Source organism: Osmia lignaria, chromosome 2, assembly GCF_051020975.1.
Source record: "Osmia lignaria lignaria isolate PbOS001 chromosome 2, iyOsmLign1, whole genome shotgun sequence".
NCBI lineage: Eukaryota > Metazoa > Arthropoda > Insecta > Hymenoptera > Megachilidae > Osmia > Osmia lignaria.
Genome location: NC_135033.1, coordinates 10,579,938 through 10,607,718, shown reverse-complemented (window position 1 = coordinate 10,607,718; position 27,781 = coordinate 10,579,938). Strand labels below are relative to the sequence as shown.

General features: G+C 30.7%; 6 protein-coding genes across 8 annotated transcripts; 3 read left to right on the top strand and 3 right to left on the bottom strand.

Moving 5' to 3' along the window:
• Positions 1-101: 101 nt before the first annotated feature.
• Positions 102-5,115, bottom strand: Su(dx) (Suppressor of deltex). 2 transcript variants are annotated; one of them, XR_004582341.2, is made up of 13 exons: positions 4,974-5,115; positions 4,449-4,587; positions 3,903-4,340; positions 2,788-3,814; positions 2,470-2,701; positions 2,075-2,385; positions 1,766-2,008; positions 1,534-1,693; positions 1,193-1,467; positions 893-1,118; positions 713-809; positions 388-637; positions 102-289 (listed from the first exon to the last, which is right to left on the bottom strand). XR_004582341.2 is itself a non-coding variant. In XM_034333654.2 (12 exons), the coding sequence occupies exons 2-12, from the start codon at positions 4,510-4,512 to the stop codon at positions 465-467; spliced, it is 3,246 nt and encodes a 1,081-aa protein (XP_034189545.1). In that variant the 5' UTR covers positions 4,513-4,587; positions 4,974-5,115; the 3' UTR covers positions 296-464. The 2 variants fall into 2 exon arrangements, 1 of the variants encoding a protein (XP_034189545.1); XM_034333654.2 differs by lacking the exon at positions 102-289 and having other exon boundaries at positions 296-637.
• Positions 5,034-7,420, top strand: mRpL37 (mitochondrial ribosomal protein L37). The gene is made up of 8 exons (XM_034333704.2): positions 5,034-5,173; positions 5,413-5,595; positions 5,717-5,914; positions 6,006-6,200; positions 6,296-6,415; positions 6,494-6,600; positions 6,670-6,849; positions 6,919-7,420. Exons 3-8 carry the CDS (start codon positions 5,727-5,729, stop codon positions 7,338-7,340), a joined length of 1,212 nt encoding a protein of 403 aa, XP_034189595.2. The 5' UTR covers positions 5,034-5,173; positions 5,413-5,595; positions 5,717-5,726; the 3' UTR covers positions 7,341-7,420.
• Positions 7,389-11,595, bottom strand: LOC117608496 (cyclin-dependent kinase 20). Its single transcript, XM_076691500.1, has 5 exons — positions 8,594-11,595; positions 8,309-8,497; positions 8,001-8,237; positions 7,707-7,934; positions 7,389-7,632 (listed from the first exon to the last, which is right to left on the bottom strand). The coding sequence occupies exons 1-5, from the start codon at positions 8,777-8,779 to the stop codon at positions 7,477-7,479; spliced, it is 996 nt and encodes a 331-aa protein (XP_076547615.1). The 5' UTR covers positions 8,780-11,595; the 3' UTR covers positions 7,389-7,476.
• A 2,392-nt stretch (positions 11,596-13,987) lies between these two features.
• On the bottom strand, positions 13,988-27,641 carry AGO1 (protein argonaute-1). Of its 2 annotated transcripts, XM_034333666.2 has the most exons (14): positions 27,006-27,641; positions 26,112-26,470; positions 24,067-24,180; positions 21,416-21,553; positions 20,877-21,157; positions 20,500-20,806; positions 20,196-20,418; positions 19,988-20,135; positions 19,636-19,899; positions 18,586-18,904; positions 18,154-18,505; positions 17,700-18,033; positions 17,421-17,620; positions 13,988-17,259 (listed from the first exon to the last, which is right to left on the bottom strand). In XM_034333666.2, the coding sequence occupies exons 3-14, from the start codon at positions 24,173-24,175 to the stop codon at positions 17,151-17,153; spliced, it is 2,784 nt and encodes a 927-aa protein (XP_034189557.1). In that variant the 5' UTR covers positions 24,176-24,180; positions 26,112-26,470; positions 27,006-27,641; the 3' UTR covers positions 13,988-17,150. The 2 variants fall into 2 exon arrangements, with proteins under 2 accessions (XP_034189557.1, XP_034189558.1); XM_034333667.2 differs by lacking the exons at positions 24,067-24,180; positions 26,112-26,470; positions 27,006-27,641 and adding an exon at positions 22,705-22,858.
• mRpL53 (mitochondrial ribosomal protein L53) lies at positions 23,216-24,833 on the top strand. Its single transcript, XM_034333746.2, has 3 exons — positions 23,216-23,433; positions 24,265-24,377; positions 24,595-24,833. The coding sequence occupies exons 1-3, from the start codon at positions 23,288-23,290 to the stop codon at positions 24,795-24,797; spliced, it is 462 nt and encodes a 153-aa protein (XP_034189637.1). The 5' UTR covers positions 23,216-23,287; the 3' UTR covers positions 24,798-24,833.
• Positions 24,905-25,493, top strand: LOC117608512 (uncharacterized). Its single transcript, XM_034333749.2, has one exon. It carries the CDS (start codon positions 25,046-25,048, stop codon positions 25,235-25,237), a length of 192 nt encoding a protein of 63 aa, XP_034189640.1. The 5' UTR covers positions 24,905-25,045; the 3' UTR covers positions 25,238-25,493.
• Positions 27,642-27,781: the final 140 nt, after the last annotated feature.

The window sequence follows — 27,781 nt, the reverse complement described above, 5'->3', positions numbered from 1 at the left end:
ACGTTTAAGAAAAAGGTTTTATGTAACAACATAATTTTTTAGCGATAGTTGTTAAGTTTTCAAATACGAATATTTGAAAATTTTACTAGTATAAAACAAAAAAGAATGAATTGTAATTATTTTGGCATCTTTATTTTTATTTTAGTATTTCTATAACGTGTTTATATTTTATTATGTAAATATGTACAAATTGGTTGATGCACCATTGATATTTTCTACGAATGTTATATTTTTGGCTTTAATTACAACTCATAAAATAAAAGTAAAAGGTAAGATAGAACATTTCCACCTAAAATCATTATAAGAATATTATACGAAATTGTTTAATAGTTTTCTCGTTTAAAAGTTATGCATTGTTAATAAGAATAAAATAAATAAAAATATAACCTTGTATTACTATATCCAGTTTGTTTCGACCACCCTATACACAGTTGCATATTACATTTAATAAAGTATATTTATAATTATTCTTGACCAAAACCCTCTGTTTCCTCAATTGCGTAATTTAACTTTTCTACTAACTGGTCATAGCTTTTATATGGTGGCAAATCTAATCTATTGAAGCATGTATGTGATCTAGGTAACCACGTATCTTTTCCTACTTTTTCTATACAAAATCGTTGGGGACCATTACTCCCTAAAAGTTAATAAATATTATTCGGATTATAAAAAGTAATTATTTCATGTTTAATAATTAGTACATGATATTTACCCATTAATTCTGCAAATCCTCCAACAGGTACTCGGCAGGTACCTGTTACAAATTGTAGAAGCCGAGCTCGTTTTTCACTATCTGTTCTTGTTACAAACTAGGCGAAACATACAAATATAATAAATAACTATTATTTAATTGAATAATTTTTATAAAAGTAATAAACATATAGTAACGAACCTGCCAAAACCATAAAATTTGTTTGCTATTTCGTGTGTAATGCCTATAAATTGTATTACGTTGCCAGTCTTCTACATCTATTTCCTGCATACCACAAAGCATCAATTCTAATTCACGTTCATCAAAATATTTTAACCATTCTAATGGTACAACTGAATTAAAGCCTTCCAAAAATGCTTTAGTTTGGTCCTCTATACCTCTTGTCATTCTCCATTCAGTCATCAACCTTGGGTAGTACAAAATAGTTAATAACTTACTTCTGAATCATAAAATATTCATGAATATTTATAATAATGGTACCTAATATATTCTTCTTTATTATCTTCGACGACCCTGATTTTATCACCGCCTTCTTTTAATTCATGATGTATTACTTGACCAAGAATTTCAAAATCAACACTATAATACAATTCAAGGCCACATTCATCAATATTATTCTCTTTTATCCACACAAGAGATTTGTAGAATTCGGGATCAATAGACTCTATATCTTTCATAATTAATTTCTTGTTTAACATACGTTTATAAAACGGCATAGTAAATCCACTGTAAATAAATCGTCCATGATACAGGGCCTGTAAACATTACTGTATTAGCGCAATGTTGGAAATAATAATAATCGGAAGTAAGAATCGCTATACCATTGCTATAAACCTCCCAATAAATTTAAAATACTGTAAGTGATCAGGATTGACATAAGATGCCGGATTGATTTGTAAACTGTAATTACTTTTATTAGCGTATTCAAACAGGCAGTACATCGGATTTAATACTTCATGGCTCAATAAGAAAAACCACTCTCTGAAATGAAAATGAAAATTCATTTACTTCACCATTTCTGTACCTTAGTAAAATAAAAGATTATTTTCTTACCTGGACACACCTCCATAATCCAATCCCTCTTCACCTTTAAATATTATGTATAATCTGCGTCTTAACGCAAAAGCTTCGGCATTCATTATTTGATGATAAGAATCTTCAAATAACGTTTGTCGATTAACGCTAATTTTCATATGGTTTGGCACTGCATTCGTTTGGCATAAAAAACGAAATTGCGATAACTTCCATCGGAATGACCTCTCGTATGCTCTTGGTACACGATAAATACCCTTTGGGCTAAATGGTAATAATATAATAAAAGCGAAGAAAATATTTAAAGGCAAATAAAAATACTATACAAACCCTTTAGGTGCACCAGGCCTTGGATCCTGAAACGTAGTTGTTCTTGTATTGTGATCCACAAAGTATCGAACTCCATCCTCGGTTAATCGAATTTCCCAACCATCCGGTAATGGCGGTTCGTCGATTCCGGTTTCTTGTCCTTGAGTTCTTGGATCTTCCCACTGGGTGGTACGATTTTTATGATTTACATAATAAACCCTTCCTTCTGGTTGTTTGCGTCTTTCCCAACCAGCAGGTAATGGTCCCAAAACATCATCATCGTCGACTGTAGATGTTGAGGGCCCTGGTATAGCTGCTGGATTTCCATAGCTCTATATATGTTAAATTAGATTGAGTGAAATGTAAATAAAAATATATTATACAGTGAAATAACTATTATAATATTTATTACTTACTTGAGAATAAAGGAACCGTTGGTTACCTTGTTGTACCACGTGTTGTCTTTCACCTTGCCAGTGTTGAAAATGTTGTAATCTTTCCGTGTTTGGTCTCTGCCACGTTGTGCTTCGTGTATTATGATCTACATAGTAAATTCTACCCCTTGGATCGCGACGAACTTCCCATCCCGGTGGCAAAGGTTGAGGTCTTTCCCAGGAAGTACTTCGAGTATTATGGTCCACATAATATCTAATGGAAAATACATTATTAAGGGAAAAAATGTTATATACTTTTTGAGAATGTTAAGTTTCACAAATTTCCTCAATTAATATCACCTTCTTCCATAAATATCGTATCTCATTTCCCAGCCGGGAGGTAAAGGTTCTTCAGAGTGATTTGTATGGTCAACTTCGGCAAGTATTATTGAAGAGCCAGGCTGAGCTGGCTGACTAGGTATTACGTTATTAGTTTGTCCTGTTAACGAAGCAACACGTTGCATAATACGAGGATTGGAATGAGTAGCTGACGTAGAAGTTGCAGACTGATCAATGTGAGAAATTCGACGTGGTTCAGATGTGGGTAATGTTGCAGATTGGTCTAAACATACGATTTCGTGATTACCTGCCATGAGATACAACGTAGGTTGCTCTAAATTAGAACCATCTGGTACTGTAAATACCACTGATTGTTCTGTTTGAGAATTTCCTTGATTATCTGTTAAAACGGTACTTCTAGGTTGATCTATTCTAGAAAGTATACATTCATCTACTAGCGGAATAGTGGATTGATCTGATCTCATAGCTCCACAATTATCTGAAAGCGGCGTTACGGATTGTTCTATTCGTGAATTGCGTTCGGCAGAAGTAGACTGTTCTGTTCTATTATGTGAACAGATATCCATGTTGGTTGCAGCTATTTGATCTGATCTAGAAATTCCATGTGCTCCAGGGTGTACCGTTGTTTGTTCAATTTGTGGAATATTACGACCATCTGAGACAGAAATCTTTGAAAACTGTTCGGCACATGCACCGACCCTTCCTTCGGCTACACCGCTTGGCGTATGATCTATTCGAGATATCTGACGTCCGTCCGGTAGAGATACCGTGTAACGACCTGGTAAACTAACAGCTTTATCCATAGGTGATACTGCATGTCCATTTGATAATGAATTCGATGCTACTGGTTCAATTTGTTCATTATCCTTATTAACACTAGTTTGATCACTTCCACTATTATAGTTAGAATTTGTTAATCCATGATAATTAGACGATGAGACGTGTTTAACTCCGTGTAATCTCATACGAGCACGGATTCCTCCATTAAGAATGCTACTGTTACTAACAGTATCATTGTTTGTAACACCTGAAATAAAATTATGCTTATATTTAATTAAGAAAGGTTTAATTCTTTTTATATTAAAAAGATTGTATGTTTAACTGAGATATCTTACCATCAAAAGACATATATTGTGTTTGAACTTGTGGTTCATTAATACCTAATGATGGTGTATTTGACATATTAATTCTTAAACCATCAAATACTGTAATCAATTCTCCGACCTTACATAGCTGAGAATCATGTTTATTTTCACTCATTAAATCAAAGATTACTTCCATATTTTCTAATTTTCCATTGTAATGAGATAACACTTGAGAGAGATTAATTTTTTTCTCTCCTATTAGCGTGTCTTTCCGAAATGTGCTATGATCCAATAAACGAAAGTGTAACTGAGAATATGGAGTCACAAGTACTGTAAATTCCTCATTCCATTTTGGATGATATGTGGACTTTGAAACTTCTGTTTTTCTAGGACTTTTATCATCAACAGAAAATTCTATGTAAGGATTAGGTTTTAAAAATGTTGAACTTCTTAATACAGCACCTTCAACTAAAGTAACAAAGCTTTATCATAGAAGTTAAATACATATAACTAATGTATGTAGTGTAATTACTGTTATGTAAAACACTTTCTACAAATATATAAGTTATGACTTACTTGTAATACTTAGTTGGTGAAAACCAGATGATGCTACATCAACAGCTTCTTCAAAATGAGACATTGTATTAAATTTACTATAATCTAATATGATTTTTTTAAACTCATAATTCTTTTATTATTTATACACGATTTATATCTGAAATGTTTAAAAACAAAATTATGGAGTATTAACATTTTCAACATGAACACACAATTAAAAATGGAATAAATAATATGTAAAGTGAAACTGGAAAACAATTATAATGTTATTGTAATAACCCTAACATTATATCAATTACATTTGATAAGCGAATATTAGCATATTTCTGTACAAATTTTCAAAGTGTAAGATTACCTTTGAACTGCTTGCATGATAAATATAAAACACATTGTATGAAAAAAGTAGTAGTATATAATTTACAATAAATATGTACAGTATTGTGCAACGTAACGCATTACAATATAAATTTTATAATACAATAGATCAGATACATCATATTAAAAAAGTCACTACTTAGAATAAGTTGTGATAAATGAACTCACAGTGAAATGCTTGGGGGTTGATCAAATTAGTTATAATACGTGGGAATGTATTTGTACACTGTTTCGAGTATATCCAACTCCAGTGCATTGCTTGTTCTTTATGTTCTTAATATTTTGAAAAAAAGTCCTTTAAACACTCACAATTTTTATTATCATTAAATTTCTTTATCAGTAGGTCACCATCTTTTGGTACGTCAAAGGTAGGAATCTTTTGTAATATGCAAATCACTAGAGCCACACGAGATACAGTGCTATTGGAAATGCGCGCGCATTTATATACGGATATTAAAGTGTTTTAAATTCCTATTCCAACTTTACTAATATCATAATTTCGTATAAAAAACGTATATGATTTCTTAATGATAAAATATAATGTTTCCCATGTAATCATTTATCATTGTAATAAATATTTTATCCTTCACATTCTGTTTCCCTGCAGATACTCACAACTGTAAATAACTATGAATGAACATTCGAAATTGAAAATGGAACATCTAGGAATTTTGTTTCTAAGTTTAATAACATTTTTAATACTACAGTGAACAAAACATTATAACAACATTTAATAATTTCTATATGCATATTGTTCATAAAATCATTAGTTATTGAAAGTATAATTAATGTAAGTTATGTAATTTTATATTTTTTGTTAGCATTAATATATTAGCAATAACATATTAAGAGGTTATAAAATGTTTTGAACACCTATACAGTATTATTGAATATTATATACATTTTTGCAGATAAATTATAATGAAGTTTACACAAGTATTATATAAAATACATATAGGAAAAGCAATAAGATATCTATGGCAACATCAACGAGAAAGACCTATAATTTATAATCCTGTTCACAAAGTATTGGGTTCTATGGGTATTACAGTAGAAGATGCTTTAAAAGTAGTAACACCACCAAAGCATACTCCCTATGTAATTGAAATGTAATTTTGGTGTTATTGAGTAGATATTTTTTATTATAATATAAATGCTTATGTGTATCATATAAACTTAGCACCTTTCTAATTATACTAGAGATACAATTTCAAACACAGTTAAAAACTGGGAGGATAAAAAATGTGTAGTATTCGAAGATCATAATGTTTTACAAGAAGGTATATCACAAGCATGTTTGCTGACAAATACATTACAAATTGATGATCAATTACCACAGAAAGTGAAGGAATTAATTACAGACATTCCAGCTGATGTAAATAATTCTGTGAAGAGGTATATTAATAATATCATGCAATCATAACATATATTACTTTTCTATTAAACATTCTGTATTTTAAACATATAGTTGTTAATTTATTCTGTTTTAGAATTGTTTGTACATCCACTATATATGATCCTGAACAAGTAAAATTACCAATAATAAAGGATCCTGAAAGACCTGCTTGGGTGTTTCCTAGAAGATATGGTATATCTAGCACAAGAAAAATGTAAGTATAAATCATTAATCATGTACACTTACTGTCTTTAAATTTATACCTTTATTTTAAATAAAAAATATATTGTAGGCATAATTTGTCCAAGAAATTTTTACAGCTTTGTGAATCATTAAATGGACTAAATATTGCACAATACCGTTCTATAGTACATAATGGACTCTGTTGTGTGGGCATAGGTATACCATCTTTATCTACTTCCAGAATCTGAAATAGTTTAACAAATGTAAATTTTATTTATATTTTAGATAGGGAACGTGATTTTATCCAATTCTCTTTAAAAATGGATTTGATGATGACATCTACAATACCTTTATCACCAGTAGCAGATGTAAATACTCATCCTGAACTTCATATGCCTGATCTTTATCCATTACATCATTGTATTGGTTTACGAAAATCAGACATTTGTAAATACGAGATGTTCCGTAAGTTCAAGTTTAATATTATGTGTTTTAACATCTTATTTTTCATATTTAACTTACTATATTTTACAGCAATCAATATAAAATCACCAATAGTCACCAATATACATACTATTTTTATAAACTATGATCCAGAAGAAGTTAAAAATTTAACCGAATTACCAGTTACTGAAGACCAAATTTATGCACGTTCGTTGATGAAATCATTCACTGCAGCGGCTGGTTTTGCTCGCCAAAAGTTTGGAACAGAAGTAAAAGAATTGCCAGAACCTGTCGTTGTACAGTGCGTTCAGTCAGATGGACAAAAGTTTCACTTTTCCGTGTACCAACTTAATACTTTAGATTTGGATAATGAAAATATCAGGAATTTCTGGTGGTCAGAGCCATTCATAAATCTGTACGAATTAGCTGATTATGAAGATGCACGACCTTGTCTACAAGGTTATAACAATGCAGTTTTTAAAAGATTCCTTGCATTTTATCAAAATAAGTAAATAGTTATATCGACTGAGCAAATTTCAATAAAAAGTATTCCTTTGTTTAACGGTGTTCTATTTTTATAATTGTAAAAATATTTCCTTATGATATTTATTTATACATGTGTGTAATTTGTTATAGATGAAATATAATTTATATAATGGTTAGTAACTTTTTAAAAAGCGTAGTAGCTTGTACATTTACATTGACCTCTTTTTGTTTTATTTGATTACGGTGATTAGCTGACGGTTTTATGATATTTTCTAGAGAAACATAAGGTTTAACATGAAAATACACGTGATTCAATGCCTAAAATAAATAATGTTTTCAGTATCACTTTATGGAAGCTCCTAATGTCGTAGGAGAGAAATTATTTCACTTACTTCACTAGCAGTTAAACGTTTTGATGAATTATAAATAAGAATTTTACTAATAAGATCAATAGCTTCTAGTTCAGCATCTTCTATAATATTTTCCCATGTTACCCCTTTATGATATGGAAATGTAATTTTATTATAGTCAGGCAATAAATTTAATTCTGGCCATGTTTCTGATGTAGGTGATCCTAGATGCCTTAAAACTATTGCCAGTTGTTCAATATCTGTTTCTCCCTAGAAATTTAGTATCTGTTATTTTCTGTTACAAGTAGTATATAAAAAATATAAATTCCATCTTACTGGAAATAATGGTGACTTGTTAAGCAATTCACCAAAAATGCAACCAACAGACCACATATCAATTGCAGATGTATAATATCTAGCTCCATATAATAATTCAGGTGCTCTATACCATCTAGTAGCAATTTGATGAGAATAAGGTTTTGATTCATTTTTCCATGCTAGCCTCCCTAAACCAAAATCAGCAATTTTCAGAATACCTTCTTCATTTATTAATAAATTAGCTGGCTTCAAATCCTGAAAATGTTTCACTATTATGCTATGTTTTCTAATTGCTTTTTATTGCTATTGAATTAACATTAATATACCCTATGTATTATATCTTTGCCATGTATATAGGCAATACCCTCCAAAATCATTTTTGTATAAGTTTTTACTTGAGTTGAAGTCAATGATATTTCATTGTCTCTTATTATCTCCCATAAACCTGTTGGCATGTACTCAAAAACCATTACAAACTCTAATCCAGTAGGAAAAGCATTCAATAATTCTATAACCTGTATAAAATAACAAATATTTGAATACAATCTGTAATTTTTTTGTTACATATTTATGTTAATAGTTATAACGTGTAATTAGTTGTGCAAACATACATTAACATGTTTTAATTGCTGCAAAATTTTTATTTCTCTGATAATAGAGGTTGATATACCATTTTCAATATTTTTTAAAAATAACTTCTTTAATGCTACATTATTTTCTGTTTCTGTATCGTATGCTTTCAAAACTACACCCTGTGCTCCTTCTCCAATTTTTCCAGTAATTACGTATCTGTCCATAATTATGATTGAACTCCTATCATTCAATATTTCTTTTGTTTTACATTCCAAGGGTAGTTACAACCCTTTTACCATTTTCGTGTCATATTCTGCTATACCAACTACGACTAGTATTCTATTACAGCGCTTTTGGTAGTCGCGATCTGAAATATCGACGTTGCTCAAAATCTCATTTCGGAGCTGTTTTGTTGGGATCAGAAGGGGCTGATAATTAAACGAAGTTTAATCTGGAAGAAATGGAAAGAGAAAATTTTAATTAGTAATTTTTCAATAATATATTTGGGATTTGAAACCCGATATTAATTCAAACATCAGGTGCTCAATTCCCATAGATAGAACCACACGTTCTACCCACAACGAAAATCATTATGTTCCTTTTAGGTACCAAGGAACAAAATCCAATAAAATGTTTAAAAATCTAATTTCTAATACATCACATCGTGTGTTCATGTATTAGGCAATATTCTGTATCATATCCATATTAATTTTTGAACGCAAGGGAAGCACACGTAACGCTTTCATTCTCGTTACTTAATATACCGAAAGGAGTTCTATTTTGAAACGAGAAACATACGCCACACTGTGCTGGAATTTAGTATCATGTTTCTTCGGATATAAACACCAAATGACCTATTATAATATTACAAAGACACATTTCCATAATTTAGTGACGGATCCAGAGGGAGAGCGATTAAGGTGATCGCCCCAAGAGTTCCTTCTTTATTTTATTAAATTAATGTATTTCGTGATCCATATTAGTACATGTGTATTACACGAGAAATTGATTAAAGACTGCTAGTGAATTTGACAACACTCATTTTTAAAATGTATTGGATATTTTACAAATTGAATTGTAAATTTATAATTTTTTACTTTAAGGGAGCAAACCATCTCGAACCAACTTGGAAAAACAGCTGGCCAGGTCCTTAACACTTTGAAGATAAAATTTTACGAACTGACGAATTCTTTATTTTATTTATTTAAATAATTTCTTGTGAATCTATTTTATACAGCATTCATAGACCTCGTGAAACATGCGGTCATCAAAGTGTTAAGGAAAAGAGATGAACAACAAAAGGGTGAAAGACAATTTGATAATCCAATGGATAAAGTTGAAAATGCAAGGATCAAGAAATTAATTTCTCAATTATGTGTGTCTATGTGTATGCATCTCGTGTAGGGGTGGGATATACATAGATATAAATGTAGATATATTTGTTTCTCTTACAATCAATAAGTAACATTTTTCCCGGAATTTTGGTGAAACTTTTACAGATGTACATAATTAAGAATATACTTTCAGTGTGCAACCGATGGTAAACTAGCAACATGTCCCTTAACAAATATCTATTCATCTAAGTATAAGCGCTTTATTATTATCAGTCGCAACTCGACACAATTTTCCACAATGAGCCCATCGTTATTATTCTAACACATCCATAAAAGGTGACCATCCCCCAATCGTACAATTTCAACTTCTTTTGTCAAAAAAAATTTTGATTATACGTAAGGCGTTTCTCTTCCTAACAAATATCCGCCTTTAGCTAAAAATTCTTTATTGCATTTCTTTTCTATTTTCTTTTTGGTATCTTAGAACCTCGAGCATCTCGAGTATTTTACTTGCTTTTTTCTGAAAATTAAAATTAAAGCTTCAAACATTGGTAACGAAATCAATTTTACTAATTCTAGAGAAAAGATTCATAGAAATGAATTAATTATAAATTATTTATTAGTGCTGGAATCCATTTCTTAATACAGCTATTTCATATTATAAGTACATCTCAATCCTCTACAATCCTATGTGCTCTCTGTGTATTTTATACGGTACATATCTCTCACGATATGTTCAGAATAAAAATATATTTTTCAATCAATTAATTCTCTAAAAAAAAAAAGAAAAAAGATTGAAACAATTGTAGAGGGTTAATGAGACGCATCATTACGTAATATGTATATAACAATATGCGAATCACAACACATTGCATATACATTATAGAGAAATTGAAATACTCAATAGTTGTATTGTGCAAGGTGTAAACTTTTATTGTACACGAAGGCTGGATGTCATTACTACGAAATCCAGAAAATGGTCACCTCGGTATTACGAATTTTTTTACTTTTTCTTTTTTTTTTTTCCTTTTCATATAGGTACATACGATATTTCACAATATCATCCTCGCTCTCTCGCTCTCACTCTCATTGTATTTTTATTTTATTTTCTTTATTTTTACGGTGTTTCCTCTTTCGCGCGTTCTCTCTCACGCTCTTTTTTTTTTTTTTTAAATATTGTAATTTAGAAAATTTTTACTCGTATTAATAAATTGAAACTTATTAGATTTGCCACGTCAAACACGCGCAGGCAAAGCGCCAGGCACTTGTAGATATAAGGAAGATTTATACAATCGTTTATCATTACACGGTGGGATGTCGAATTTGATTGAAACAGAGCCGATCTGTAGGACGGACGACGTTATTCCAATAACATAATGATTTTAAATAATTTTTTAGATATAAACATCGTGTACTTAGCAATCGTATGGTACATTACTCTCTTCAATATTATAACAAATTAATTGATAATCTTTCATTTAAACACTGATAAATGATATAAGTACGAGCAATATTGCGCTTAAAAAAATTATTCTAAAATAAAGATAGATATAGGCAGTGCACCTAAAAGCCTCCTAACAATAAGAAATACATAAAGGATTATAAATCACCTGACGCTATGTACACGATACAGAAATAAAAGAGTAACTTCCAATAAAAATATTAAATCGCTAATGCTATTAAAAATCTGATATTTTGTAATTTTACAATGATAAAGTCGTCCGATAGATATCCTACAAACGGCAATCCTGTTTAATCGCAACTAAAAACTTTTCTTTTCCGAATCGACAAACTTGCATAAACCTTTCCTTACAATAATTAAGGTGCTCGAGCTCGCTGATACATAAAGGATTCTTATTTTTTTTTTTTTTTTTTTGTTTTGTTTAAAGAGAGCTCGCACGTTAATATACAGCAACACAAATAAGAAAAGTGTTCAAACATCCTTTCTGAGATCACTGACGAAGAAGCGCGTGTAAACAAGAAATCAGATTCACGCTCGACAAGAAATTACACGTAATTATTATTCTTACCCTATTAAAAAACGTTACCTTTATAGTTGGCTCATTATTATCATCATTAATGATCATCGTTAATCAATGTCCCCTTAATATTTGTTTTTCTTTCATCATCAAATATGCTTATTCGTGCGGTATTCATTGGTAGGTACACGGACACAATCGCATTTAGAAACGGAAATTAACTAGACAAATCCTAACAGCTACGATATTACTATTATTTTTTTTTCCCCCTTTTTATATCATAAAGAAGCTTGGATATTAATAAGATTCCTTGGGAACGCCATCACTGATCATCGTTTCGAGGTTCTTCTTAAAGCTGACATTTTTTTTTCACATCTATTCTTTTTTTTTTTTTTCTTTTCTTTTTCTTAAGCGCTTTTCATACACATTTTTTCTTGTTTCCTTTCTTTTAGTGCTTCGAACTTACATAATAACACTATATAGAAGAATTCTTGACGTTTTCGCAAAACGAATTTCAGTTTTCTTTTCTTTCGGTACCATCAGCGAGAGAAGAAATGAAAACGAAAGAAGAGAACGGTTTAATGGTTGAAGTCTCGTAGGAAAAGCAAATACAAACAGTTTGTAAAAATATTGTAAAATTTCTTTCCCCGTTTACTATATGAAGCTTATGCTCGATTAGTGTAAAAATCATGGTTTCTCGTTTGTAATTAATTTGCCTTTCCTAGAAATCGACCAGTATCCGTTTAACATTCGCATTATTCTTTTTTCTTAAGCCTAAGTAGAACATTCCGAAAATCATAAATCGCAACGTCAAGGTCTTTGGTGGCGCTTTTATAAACGCTAAAGAAAAAAAAAAAAAAAAAAAAAAAGAAAGGAAGATAAGAAAGAGGAGCGTCCCACTTTCCCTACATTAATTTTGTGCAGAGATGGTATTACAATGGAATCGATTGATAAATCTTAATACTGTGAAATAATTTAATAGACATTTAATTCGCTTCAATAATTAATTAGTCGTTTATCGAAATCGATTCATTTTTTTCTTTTTTTTGCTTTTAAATCCTTTACGCTAAAATCTATGAACGCCACTTAAAAACACTGACGAACTATGATTTCTTGGGAATATTAGACAACTTTTTACAGATAAAGACAGCTTACTAATTACCGAGAAAAATCGATCACTTGTAAAGTACAATTGATTTGATGATTTAACTTGTAAAGCTCATCGAAATACAAGGATTCTTATCTTGTCACCTTATTCATGGAAATGTATAATTCATACATGCCTTTCCTTTGCACGTAAATTTAATCTTTTTGTTTGTTAATATATAAATATAGATTATTTGTCTTATTTTTTAAAACGTCTTGGCTCGTGGTAGGAAGTAAACTCTACTTTTTTTTTTTTGTCCGTTTATATCCATAGACTCGGTTACTTTTTATTACACACTAAGTAATATTCATTTCGTTAAACCCGTTTTAATCGAGAAACTTTGAATTGCCTCGTTAAGTTTCCTTTCTTTTTCTTTCAAACGTATCCTAGGTACATGTTTTTATTATGCGTTGTTAGATTCAAGAAGAAAAAAAAGAAAGAGAAACTCAATCGTCTAACGATCCTTTCTGTTTCTTATAGTTTGAAATTTGTTGCACCAGATTGAAAAGAAAAAAGAAACGAATAAAACAACGTACAAATTAATCTTACTTGATCGCGTCAAAATAAAAATTACAAAAGTTTGTTTTAAAAGCATTCCATCTATTGCCCACTCGACCATCGTCGATCACTAAATGGTAAAATGATTTATGAACGAGTTATTGAGGTAATATTTACAAATGGATCCTAGTTTTTTTTTTTTGATCGGGCGTAAGAAAATATCAAGTATATCGTCGCAGACCTTTACGAAATACATAATGTTTCGTTACAAAGGACTGCCTTTTAGTTTAGGACTTAGAGAAAGATGGAATGAAACTATATTATATATGTATATAGAATGAAACAAAAAATGATTTTTCGCTTCATTTTTTTTCGACATCTCGATTCCTCTGATGTCCTTTTTCTTTTTCTTTTCTCTCAGTTTTGGTATTTACTTGCGCACCGATTATATGTACACTACAGTTGTTTGCAGTATTTTTTTTTTTTTTTTTTTTAGATTTACTTAAAATCTAATAGATCTGTATGGCCTCATTACGATTCAATATTGATTCGTAATTTTTTCACTTCTATACTTCTTACACGTCCGTCATTTTGGTTCCATTACACCCTTAACAACACGAATAATAAATTCTTTTTTTTTTTTATGTTTGTTGTATCCTCTCTCATTGCTCAAAGATTCATAGCTTCATCTCTCTTACTTTAACTACACCGTCGTCATTCGCTAATTTGCGTTTATTTATCCGCTGCCCTCGATCATTTTTGTAATTGATTCAATTACAGAAATCTATCTTAACGAACGTCACAAAATTACGCTTCGACCTTTTATCAGCGTCGAAATCATGTTTTAACAAATTTCACCTAATTATCATTTTCTTTCTTTCTTTCACAAAGTCAGAAACTAAGTATTAAATGTTGTAACTGTAAGCGATACCCTATACATTACGGACTTAATATTATAACTAGAATAAATATTATTGATAGATTAAGGTCCTTTTCATACTTTTCGAGATAAGATTAACATTTATCACTCGCAAGTTCTATGTTAGAATCATTAATACAGAATTTTACACAAACTCTACATGTCAGCTCGATCAACATTCTTTTAAATATATTTTTCATCTGAATAAAATTAACGTGTGTCTTAAGTTCACATTCATAGATTGAAAAAAAAAGACAGGAAATATATTATGAAACATCATTGAAATACTCGTTAGTTCTATATACATATACATTACATAAGAGTTTATAAGTTTGGTTTTTGTTTTATTTAAATCATGCAACGATCTTTATGCTTAGTTGTTTTTAATACTGCTTTATAAATCAAATAATAAAACGATTACAACCTATGCTTGGAACGATGAATGTCGTTAAAAACATTATCAATGTATCAATGATTCTAACGATATGCAATAAACAATTTATGGCGCACGACATTCAATACATATTTATACACTTCATTATCCTATCTATTGCTTCTACATTGTAGTTGCTTGAAAGGCTCTTAGTACTGTTACTGTGCCGATTAAGATTATTGTTCCATTTTAAATACACACCCATCACTCGGACGAATCGTGAATAAAGAACTTCATTAAGATTAAAAAAGTTGAAGGACCTTAAAATTTGCGTTACATAACAAATAAAACGTAACTTATCCTAATAATTTCATTATTATACTTCTAATCTATACTACAATTACTGAATTATCCTTACCCTAATCTTATTTGAATCATTTTTTGCATTGATGGGGCTTCATCATCAGCCCAGATCTAATGCCATATGTACATTCAATTTTTACCCGAAGGGATAACACTTTATGTTTTAAACATTAAATAAAGGTAATTGTTTACCTTCGTTGATGTGAATACTGTTCAAGACTATCAGGTGTGAACCATGTCCGGAAAAAAAGTATTTCTAACATTTTATCAGGAGTACAGATAACTTTATCAATAGAAATTATGAAATCCCCCTGAGCAAAACTAACAGAGATACCGGTTACCATTTTAATTTTATTCAGAGTACCTTTTTACTGTTTTTAAATTGATCAGCAGGCCGTGAACTGGAACATGAACGTGGGCACTATATAAAGACTGTACAGTCTGATGAACATCGGTATTAACGCGTTTTTAGATTCTTGATGAAGCTAGTTGCACTGCTAGTAAAACATTGGAGGTACTTTTCTTTTGAACACAGCGTACACCCGAAAATCTCAAGCTACATTATCTGTAACAAATCGAGCCGTGAAAGCCTCAAAATTCTTCTACGAATAAAGTTATTATAACAGTTCAAGCTGCATCGTAACTTTGTTGATGTAGGTGTCTATAATTTCTGCTTCACGTGTGCAAGTTAATGTCAGTGGAACTAAAAGAAATAGAGTATGTATTTTCGAGTTTGCAGTAAATATCAAACTATTTAAATGTAAAATACTAAACTTCTGTACAAAGATAATTGCATTCAATCATATGCTTCATTCCATTTACAATTAAAAGAATGATCTTCCAGTTATGTGTTAATTACTTTGAATCGTGACTAATTACATGGAAGATACTTGATTTAGTTATATTCGATAGTTAAAGCATTTCAAATAATCCCCCCCCCGCCCCCCACACAAAAGATGACATTAGATTTAGACTGATTGATATACACGTCATACAGAAGATATCATTCAGCAAATGTGGCACGATGTTTTTTTTTTTTTTTTACAACGCTAAAGATATTACATAACACTATGCTTTATCAACTTGCCACAACTTTGGATTTCATTATAACAGATTCTTAACTTACTTTGGCCATTGGCTTAGAGACCTCGACAATTAACATTTACAAACCTTTTATTCATTTGCATCTCCCTACCGATAATTTATTACTTGACGTGGCCAATTTTTTTAGTACTCACAATAAATATAAGTATGATGAATATGATATCGTAGAGAATCATAGTCTCATGAGCATAATAGTAAATATGCTTAAGCGTGACAATAGTACACGTCAATATTTTTATAATCGCACGACCCGTAAGTCTAAATTTTTCTTCTTACAAAAATTGGTTGATTTAAATGATAACTACGCATAAACAACAAGATAACAGTTTCGCAAGAAGCGATTTATACAATCGTAAATTTATGTTGTAATGTAATTTTTTTTCTTTTTTGTATCATACAAATGCTAGAGATAATTTAATCTCTATTTAAAAAAAAAAAGGAAAAAAAAAAGAAAAGAACAAAATAAGCGTAATATGCACGGCAGCTGATATTTTTCTTAAACTGTTTGTTCACATGGTTTTTGGCGCAAAATTTCACATCAGTCAAGCTGCGTATGCCTTAATCTAATCTAAAACATGATTAACTAAAAGCACCTCTTTAAAAACCTACTCGCTAGAATGTTTAGAATACCTATCCAACACCTGGTCGACAATATGTTAAATAAAATATAAAAAAAAGGGAGGAAATAAACTCAATATAAAGTTGCTTGACCTATCTCAGGTATTGGACAGATTCGTTTGATTATAAAAGTAAGTAAAAAAATTGACCACTCAAGAAGATTGTTTAGCATTTAAATAGCCTAGAAATATTCGTGCTCAAGATATGATTATCATTATCTGGTATCAGTTGCTTGTGTAAAAAAAAATTTTTTTGAAGAATTATGCAAAGTACATAACTCGCTTTGTGTCTGCATGAACTGTAATAGCTCTTGCCATTGCACCTGGTGTTCTGTCTTCACTGCAACCTGATTGATGAGATCCTTCCCCGCTGAAACGTGATTATTGCAGAAAACATTAATAATAACGAATTAAAGTAAAACAGATCCTCCAACTAGAAAATTATGCGACACATCACTCAGATTTTCGTATATCAATTATATCAAATTTGAAGTTTATCACTTTATAAATTGATAAAAAAATTTCACTTACCTATCATGTTCCTTTTCTACCAAATGATATCTGGCTCGGAATGCTACAAGATGAGCATAATATGCTGGTGCAGGTATACTGACAGACCTCGTACATCTCACATACGTGTGACAAAGTTGATAAGTAAGACATTGTAATTCATCACTTTCAAAATGATTATCGTCCCACAGAACGTGATAGTGTGACGGCCGTGATGTGCCCTAAGGAGAAAATAAACATAATACGAACGCTAGACGAAAGAAATCTAAAAATACATTTATTCACAGATTATTAATTTACCTGGATGCCTTGATGACTACACAGATAAAAGTCGAATTCAGTTGGATGCGTTATACAAACATCTACCGTTGTACCCGCTGGAATGTTTCCACTTTTTCCACTTTGTTCCTTTTTATCTGCACAGAATAAGCGGGTGTGATGTCTCTTCTGTACTACGATGAATGTTATTCCAGGTTTGTAATCAGCTTCGAGTTTAATGCAAGCCTCACGAATAGCAGTTAATTCGTGTTGCAAAACGTGTAAAAACTGGCCTTCCGAGACACCATCACGATAAAGAATTATTCTGTGTGGCTTATATCCCCCGGTACTTTTATAAAACATGATAAGAAGTTCTCTGAAAAAGGAAAAATATACTATTATTTATAAACAAAAAAAAAATGCAACTGTATTTCGTGCATTTAAGTGAGATAGTTCAATTATAAATACCACTTATTTTTTTAAAAAACGTACTCACCTCACCATTGAACTGAGTTCTTGAATAATTTCTTGTCTGTGTTGCTGAACCCTAACAGTAGCCGCATATCGAGATGGATGAGCATCCATGCTACCAACAACTGCAGCTATGCTAGGTTTCTTATTATCTCCAGCAGGAGGATGAGTTACATCAGCCCCCAAAAATATGACAGGTTCATTGAATACTTTAGGTCTGATACTTGGTACCAGAATACTATTAATACCCCCTAATTTTACGTTAATTTTTAGACACAAATTGGATAACGTCTGCGGCGATGTTTTATTAACATTTTTTGCTTGTACGCATTGCGTTGCTATACCCAGTAATGTGTCCCCAACTCTTTTCACTTCGGCTGCAGGTAAATAAATATTCAGCAAATGTAGAAAGATAATATTTCATAATATCTCAAACAATAGGATTTTATATAATTACCATATACAGGCGTTTTCCCAGGTAATACAACGCAAACAAGTTGTAACGATTGAAATGTTGATTTTAAATATCTAAACATGGGCTCTACTTGATCCGGCCCGGTAGCGTATTTACAAAAACATGGTTGCCCAATAATTGGCATTCCAGCATCGTTGCTTATTTTTTGTAACTGTGTTGTAAACATACGCAGTGCATCCTCGCGTACATTTCTTTGAGGCGCGAAGCAAGCAATTGCCCAAACTCTAATTTCCACACCTGTGAAAAATTGCTTGCCGCGCATGTCCCATACACCTTGATTAGGCATAGCTTGCTGCTTCGTCTTTAGCAAAAAAAAAAAGACGAACAAAAATATATCATTGAATATCATGAAAATGTATTATCGAATAAAAATAATAAACAAAGTAGATGCATCAGTATTTCTACATAATCCATGCAATCACTGCTTCTCTATTTTCATTACATAAAAGTCATCTAAATGTAACAAAATAATGAATCAGATGAACAAATAAAAATTCACTTCATTTTATCGCTGCATGGAACGAAACTGATAGCATCAAACAATAGCTAATGATATCGGACTGTAAATGTAATGTGAATTGTATCAGTAAAAAACTAAAATCCTTTTTGTAGACTGAAACAATATATGACACCTTAGATTAACGCGAAACTATTTTTTCGAAAGTAAGTAATCGCTGTAATCAAGTGTACGTATAATTAATTTCATTACAGTGACAGCCCGTATACCAAAATCAACCAGGTCTAGGACCCATGCATTCATTTGACAATTTTTCATTTTACTTATTCGTAAAATGAAACGAATTCTTATTTTGGAAGCGATTACTGGATTTTCGTCATGTATTTATTCATTATGTATACAAAATGGTAAGTATTTCAAATATTTATTTTCATCGAATCAGAGAAATTAAATTGCAGCTAATAATTTTGTATTATGTAGCACTGCAAAATCGTATCCCTACCAAAAATAATATAAGAGCCACTGAATATGTGTGGTTTGGCTAGACCTGACTGATTAAGTTGGAAGTTTCTCACCTGTCCACTGAGGGAACTTACACGCCCTCCGTATTGTAGCTTGGGCGGAGGTAAAACACGACCCCTAACTTCCATCATATTGTTTGATATTGTCAGACCAAATTCTTGAACATACGAATCATTATTAAAATCAGCTCTTCTAACTAAATTATTTATTTCTCGTTCACGATCTGGAGCAGAACGAGCTGTAGCTTTTATCATAGTGGATGTCTGCATATCAGTCAATTTTTTAATACAGCGTTGCCCGGCGACAATATTACAGACCTAATAACACGTAAGTTTATGATATAAAACATGATACAATTATGAAATGAAAATTGAATTACAGAAAAATACACTAGGTTTAACAAACCTCGAGGGGTAGATATGTGTGCTTATGCTCTTGTCCAACTTGAAGACACGGAAGATGCGGATGACGTAACTTCATTTTATATTTATCTAAGAAATACTTTGCAACAGTGCATTCAACTGTTTGTCCATTTTCTAGTTGTAAAGGGAATCTAAAATTTTCGAGGCTCATGTATACACAATAATGTCACAAATGCTTTGTTTATACTTACGACTGCATTTGGGCAGGTTTACGTGTAACGTTACACACTCTGTATTTCCGTCTCATAGTTCCACAATGTGTAATTTCAATTTTGAGTCCCTTAATTTCTTTGGTAAACTTAACTCGTTGAGAATCTGTTAAAGGCTTTCTTTGTTCATTTATGTCTCGAATGTCTAATACTTCACACATAAATTCTATGACAGGTTGGGCTTTGTAAAATGCAGTTGCAGAGACTATAATACAAACAATATAATTCAGGTACATGTTACGACTATAGTAATAAAATATTATAGTTTAGTATGTTTGACATTTACCATCAATATTCAACATCATCTTCCACTGTGATGGCCTAACAGATTGATGGAAACCAAACCATACTTCTCTACCACCACCTAGTGGATGATAATATCCATCTGGTGTACTAAAGAATGATCTACCTACAGGAGTATATGTCATAGATGGTAAATGCCTCATTACAACATCTAAAGCAAGTATAGCATCATATGGAATTTGTCTTGTACGTCCTTCTAGAGCTTCTTCTAAAGCAAATAATGAAACTTGAGCCACCCACTTTATCACCACTCTAAAAACTCTGTCTTTACCCTCACCAGGCAATGTTACCTAAAAACAAAAACATATTATTAGAAAACATGCGAAACGGTTCACAAATTTTCTCAATTATGATACTTACTTCTAATTCTATTTTATCAGTACCAATAGGCAAAGGGTCCCTCGTATATAAATTATTTCTGCCATCAAACACAGGCTTAAGAGTTCCGAATATTTTACTATATGCATGAACCATCGTTTCTATTATTTCCCTATTAACTTTACGAGGACATTTATCTGGTTGAATGTTAATATCATAATGATGCACAAAACCACGTGGCATTGTAATTTGAAAGTGATTAGCTCTTAAACCAATTGGTCTGCCTTCACGTCCTATATTTGGTCTCCGAGGACACGAAAACACTGTAATAATAGTTCGATTTCGCTTAAAAATAATGCAAAAATTAGTTAAAACATACAAATTAATATTTTAATTTAAATCTAAAAAACATAACAGTTGTACAATGATTTTACTTGTACAACAGTATATTTGCTACATGAAATTACAAGTGCAGTGTTTTTTATTCGATTAACATGGTAATTAAGTATGCTATATTATTTCAATTTTTACAATTTATTTAAGATATATACCAAAAATATAAAACCATCTGAATAACTCACTTGGCAGTTCAGGAGGTTGAGGAGGAGTGTGTGTCTGCTGTGCAGGAACAAGTCCTAAAGAGCTAGGAGCAACGACACTGCTCCCAGTTGATCCAGCTGCTCCCACAGAAGAACTTGTTGTGGGTCCAGGTGGGGGAGCTAAAAATATTAAAAACAACTGAATAATATTGTAAAAAGTATAATAAAATAACTATATTACAATAATAAAAAGTTATATTCTACCTGTATAATAGATAATATTAAGCAAAAATTTATAGTACATTTTATTGTTTTATGGACTATAATGTTTAATAATCTATATTTATACAATCAAAAAGCTTTAACTTTTGATCTTAAACAAATACTGATATTATATTAGGATTCCTGTAGTTTTATTCTAAATGTTAACGATGTCAATGAACTTATGAATAATGCCTTCAAACATTATTCTGTTTTAATTCAGAACACTCAGTCTTTCATTAGCATAATTTACTGCAATGCTGCTTACTTTGATAATTAGGTTTTAGGTACATGTTAAATTCATAGTTTATTATAATATTGCACATCATTATATTGATTTAAACTATACCTGATATATTTACCTATTTCTAATAGAATATAATTTATAAATACTTTTTCCCATAATATATTTACATATACACAATTAAACGTACAGTATGATTTAAAAAAGACATAACAGAAACCTTAAATTACATACATTGGAATTCATTTTTAATATCTCGACTTCTTCATACGTAAAATATCAATAAAGAGGTAATATTAAAAATATAAATTTATAAAGGCACATTGTTTTTAGATAAATAGTATAATAAAATATAACAACTTTATATTTTCATTTATATAACACGTTTATTTACAGTATTATTTATTTCCATAAAAACTTAATGGGTTCTAGTTTTCTGTCATAATTAACATGATAAGGTGATACATTGAATACGTGATATGTATTAAAAAAAAAAAATATCAGCGTTAAACATTAGTCCTCATACGTTATCCATGTATTGACGGATCAAAAGTGACGACACATTGTGCCTGTTGAACGAGGTTCATTCGAGGTCATTTTTCAAATTTTCTCTGGATCTTTAAATTTAACCTATTACCAGAGATTAATTTCATTATTGCATGTGCCGTTAAAAAGTATTCTGATTCTCTCAAAATGATAAAAATACGAAGAAATTCAGAACTAATCGTACAACGATATCCTGCTCTTGCTTAGACAAATACAGAAGAACCTATTTTGGAATATTTTGAAATATTATGACGAAAACTAAACATAATTAACTACTCACGCTGCCCTACAGGATACATTTTTGCAGCTGATGATGAAAAAGACCAGATAACCACTAATAAATCAGTAAAAAATTTAACACAAAACCCACTGACCACACAACACACTTCTCCACAACACACACTACGAATGAGATTGCCTTTTGCAATGGCTGCCTTCAACTTCACTCCAATTGGTCTTATCTCGACCAATCAGCGCGCAATTAATAAAATAATAGTTGATAATTCTTGGCGCCATTATTTTCTCAAATAATTTAGATTTTCTACTTTCAAATAAAACAATGTATTTGTAATTGATTATATAATTATAAAATATCAGTATATACAAACACTGATTATACTACGTTTAATATAACCTTTCGAAGTTACTTCAAAATTATTATGCCCTAAAGATAAATATTAATAAGAAATATATATATGAATTTCGTTTTATTCGAGACTTTTATTATATTTATAATTACACTATTATTCAATTATAAACGATTTTTGTTTATGTTGGTGGCACTGCAATCGCAATTATTTCCCCCTGGATTATATCCACTAGTGATAGTGTATAGGTACGCGATTGCGTGCTGGATTTCCGAAATGTCGATTCCTTTTAATGGGACTCGTACGCGATCAGCAGGATTAATAAGTGCAATTATAAAACAATTAAAATCGATAAACTTAAAACCGGTAAAATCAATCAACATACAGTTTGATCCCTTTCATGAAAAAGCTTCGGAAATAAGGTTAGTCCATTGAAACTCATACGCTGTGTATATATTTCATTAAATTTAATTTCTTTCGCTGTCTAAGACTACAATAAATAATATTTAATGATTTATTATTTATAAATTCATTTTCAATCGTAAATTTTCTATGAAACGTAACGATTAATTCCCTTTGCTGCGAGTTTGTTCCTATCTGGTGACGTCAATACTCTGCGCATGTGCAGTACAAAATTTTTAGTAACTAGCAGACGACAAGTACCTAAATGTATATTTTTAGAAAAACTATTCTAATGATTTGTCAGTATAACAACGCGTATAAACATTATATTGAATTTAAATAAACCACTGATTATTGCAACTTATAATTGTGATCAATCAGTGTTATAGTCTCTCACTGCAAATCAACTGAAAAGGTATAGTTGATTTTTGACATCTAATAATTTTCTACTCAAAACCAGACAATATACATTAAATTATAACATTTTTTTAATTCCTGGAAAGCTACTTATTTATTTGCTTTGATAAAGCATTTGAAATTGATAACTATAATGATTATTTATAATTGTTAATTAAAATAATGTTTGTCCATTAAAAAAAAAGGAAAGATTTTATGACTTAATATAATAATGCACTTATGGAAATTAAACTTACCACTACATTGTCCACATCCATATGCTTTGCCAAGCATAGAGACTGCTGTAGTTATGCGAAGACTACTTAAGTCTGGCAATTGAATTGGTAGTTGTTCCATTTGAGCCATTTTGCCTGAAATGTTACAAAAAAACAAAAATAATAATGAGCAGATCATTAGCATAAAAATGTGTATACATGTATATGGTGTATTTACAGAGATTTTTTCTTTCACATTACTTGTAAGAAGATTATTGCAACTAATCCACGTTGTGTTGTAAAACCTCAAATTGTTTCGGATTTGTCTGAGCCCATAGTCAAATTCAAATTATGTAAGTATAATTTTTTTTGTATCAAGAAATACTTAATGTTTATTATTTTTTACTCTTAATTTATATTACTTTATTTATAATATTCATACAAGTACAAGAATTAGATATATTGCAACAAAAAAAAAGTAAAAAATGTATTATAATTCAAATATAAACATTAAACTATATTAAAGGATGATCAAATACAATATCATATATTTGTATCTCTATATTTTAGTATCCGGTGATAACGTGGTATTCAAAACTACAAATTTGACATCTCTGAATATTTTGCAACTTTACAACAAACACATTACTCCATTAGCTCCAGTTGAATCTGAAACTGAAATTAGCAAGAGTCTTGAAGAAGCAAAGAAACGAAAGAAAAAATATCCATTTAAAATTAAGGCAGGAAACAGACGTAGAGGATTAATATTATAAGTAACAGTTTAATAACTGACATGTATAATAAATAAGTTTTGAAATACAAAAGGAATAAATATAAATGCAAGTAAAAATTACAAAATAAAGCATCTTTTCAGCCTAATTTGTTGCTTCTCCCTTGTAAAGTCATAAAGAATTAAATTTACATTGTCAATTGATAAGAAAAATTTAGACATCTTATTTTAATCAAAGATTAATCTTTAATTGTTTTCTGAAGTTCTTTATTGTACAAAACACTCATCAAGATGGCTAGTCATACTGTCAATAGTAAAAATTATAATATGAAACTTATTGATACTCTTTATAATCAGGTTCCAGCCTTTACTGATGTTTTCGATGAAGAAACTTGGTATATTTTTGTTGCCTGCTTTGTTGCAGGAACATTTTTAGTTGCATTTATTCTTTCAAGATTTATAACATTAAAACCCGTGGAATGAATTAAAAATATTTCCAAAAAAATGACATCTTATATCCATACGTGTAGATTATTAGTTATATTCAATAAATTTTGTTAATATTAAATTTTAATAATCTAGATGTATGCTATATAATTATAAACATTAAGTTTTCATTATGATTGTAATAAATAACATATTACAGTATATGACAACTTTTTCTTTAAATATCTGATCAATCAATTTGGCATTTGTGTCCCTATTATAGATTTCAACACATTGTGTGTATCATAGTTTTGATGAACCAAGTTCATATCTTTAATGTAATATAAATTATATAATAATAAAAAATTAACAAAAAGTAATTGAAATAATGTGTAATTACTTTCATTACAAATTATTTTAAATAAAATATTCATTATATTATGTTTCATTATTTTAGTGTTATTAATTTTATTCTCTAATTGCATGAAATTTATAAATAATAAAATTCCTTATTGAATTCTATATTGTATTTATATTTCCTTTTAAACCGAGTTTGCAAATGCCGTATATTCCAAGTCCACCAACTATTCTACGTCTCTTTTCTTCTCTTTTATTCTATTGCCATCTCCATTTCCCGCCCCTCTCGCTCTCCTATATTCATACGGCCTTTTATGTGGCATATGTTCATTCTCCTTATATGTATTTTATCCTTTTCTTAGTTTCAGTACTTTGACCTTGTTAATATCCCTGTTTGATATATATTTTTTTTTTTTACTATTTTCAGCATAGCTATTTAACAATTCATAGGTATTTAAAATACTGATCGGGAGCGATCGAATGACGATTTAAACGGTCAATCTTACATCGTGATTAACACGGGAATGATCACAGTGAACATAGATGCAACTATGTAATTTAAAAAAAAACTCACCTATTTCGTAAAACCGGTATTCGAATCGAGACGTACAAAACTGATAATCACACTTTACTTGGAATCACATAAACATTGTCAATTTTTAAATTTAAAAAAAAAAACTTCACTTCAGTATCTGCGCATTAACTATGCATGTGATAGTCATTTTATACATAACACCATGAACGAAAATGTAATGTGTCTTCCATGATAAAATCTTTTACACATGACGACAATTAATTATTTTATAAATTACACATTTTACACAATATTCGTTTCTTTTGCCGTTTACTCTAAACGCGTATTTTCAGGAAGCTAAAGCACACATCAAGAGTGGTACGTAAAAACCGTACCGAAAAAATGTCTGTAGTTTACATCTGTAACAAATGTAAATGGCAATGTGTATAATGATTTCAGATGTATAAATAACTTTTAAATAATTAGCAACTTTGCGCGTATACAATTATCATAAATACATCATAAATTAAATGATCATTTAAACTTGATAAACTAGAAATTGATCATTTAAAACTTGATTCGCCAATGCCTCGCCATTCTTATCTAAAGCGTGCACCGTATCGAAGGATTTCATTGTTCTTTAAGATAATTCGCGCGTAATAGAACGAAGTAGGTTTCTTTTTTATGTGAGAAATGTTAAATACGGATAACTGTGTAAACCGATTTGAAGGAAGTATGTAGTAAGAGTTTTCCCCTACATTTAAAACGTTTGTGATTGTGTACATACACGGCATGTCGATACAGTTATATAGCTTACTTTGTTTTGATGACTATTACTTGAATGAAGAATGAAATTAATAGAATTATGTAAAAATATTACGAGGAAAGGCAAAATGAATATAATCTAACATAAATATTGCTGATTCACTGAATTATTTGATAGACATAATTTACCAATATCATACTCTAATGACTTATTTCTTCAGCTTTCAGTATACGCGCAAAATATATTCAGTAAACATTCTGTTTGTGTAATATAGTCTGTTTAAAAACAAATGTACACGAAATATGCCACAAATATAACAGTTATAGTCGCGGAAGCAAACAGAACCGTAACGTATTGTGATTCTAAAACGCGTAATATTTCAATGATCCGGTACTGCCAAACTGTCGGAAATTTTGCAGAATGGCCACCGCCGCTTTCACTCGCGACGCGATTCTACCAGACACGATTTCAGTAGGAGCGGGACGAAGCCGCCAAAAACGATCACCAAGTGTCAAGGTTGCCATTGTACATGAACATGCCGAATGTACCCCCGGGTGTGTGGGTAGCGAGTGCATTCGCATACACTCTACCCACCTCACACATAGTTAGCGCTATCACACAATAATATTATCATGATACCCCGCGCTTGTTTTATGATGACACCGAATCCGATTTACGGTATGCTCAACTACAAAATGATCTAATACACTTTCACGGTTAATATGTAGAGAAGAAAATATGTTTTGCACAAATTTACCGGGCGTCTTTTAGCAATATTCACTAAACTAGCGAACAACATCCGCAAAAAAGACCCCACTACTTGTTCGATTCCTCAGTCACTGCGCATGCTCATTCGGCCAGGATTGTAACAAGTAAACAAAATGAGGTAGCATCGTCTCACGGTACTTGTTTACAAACAACGATATACATAGAATACTATTTAAATTTGCTCATTCATCATATA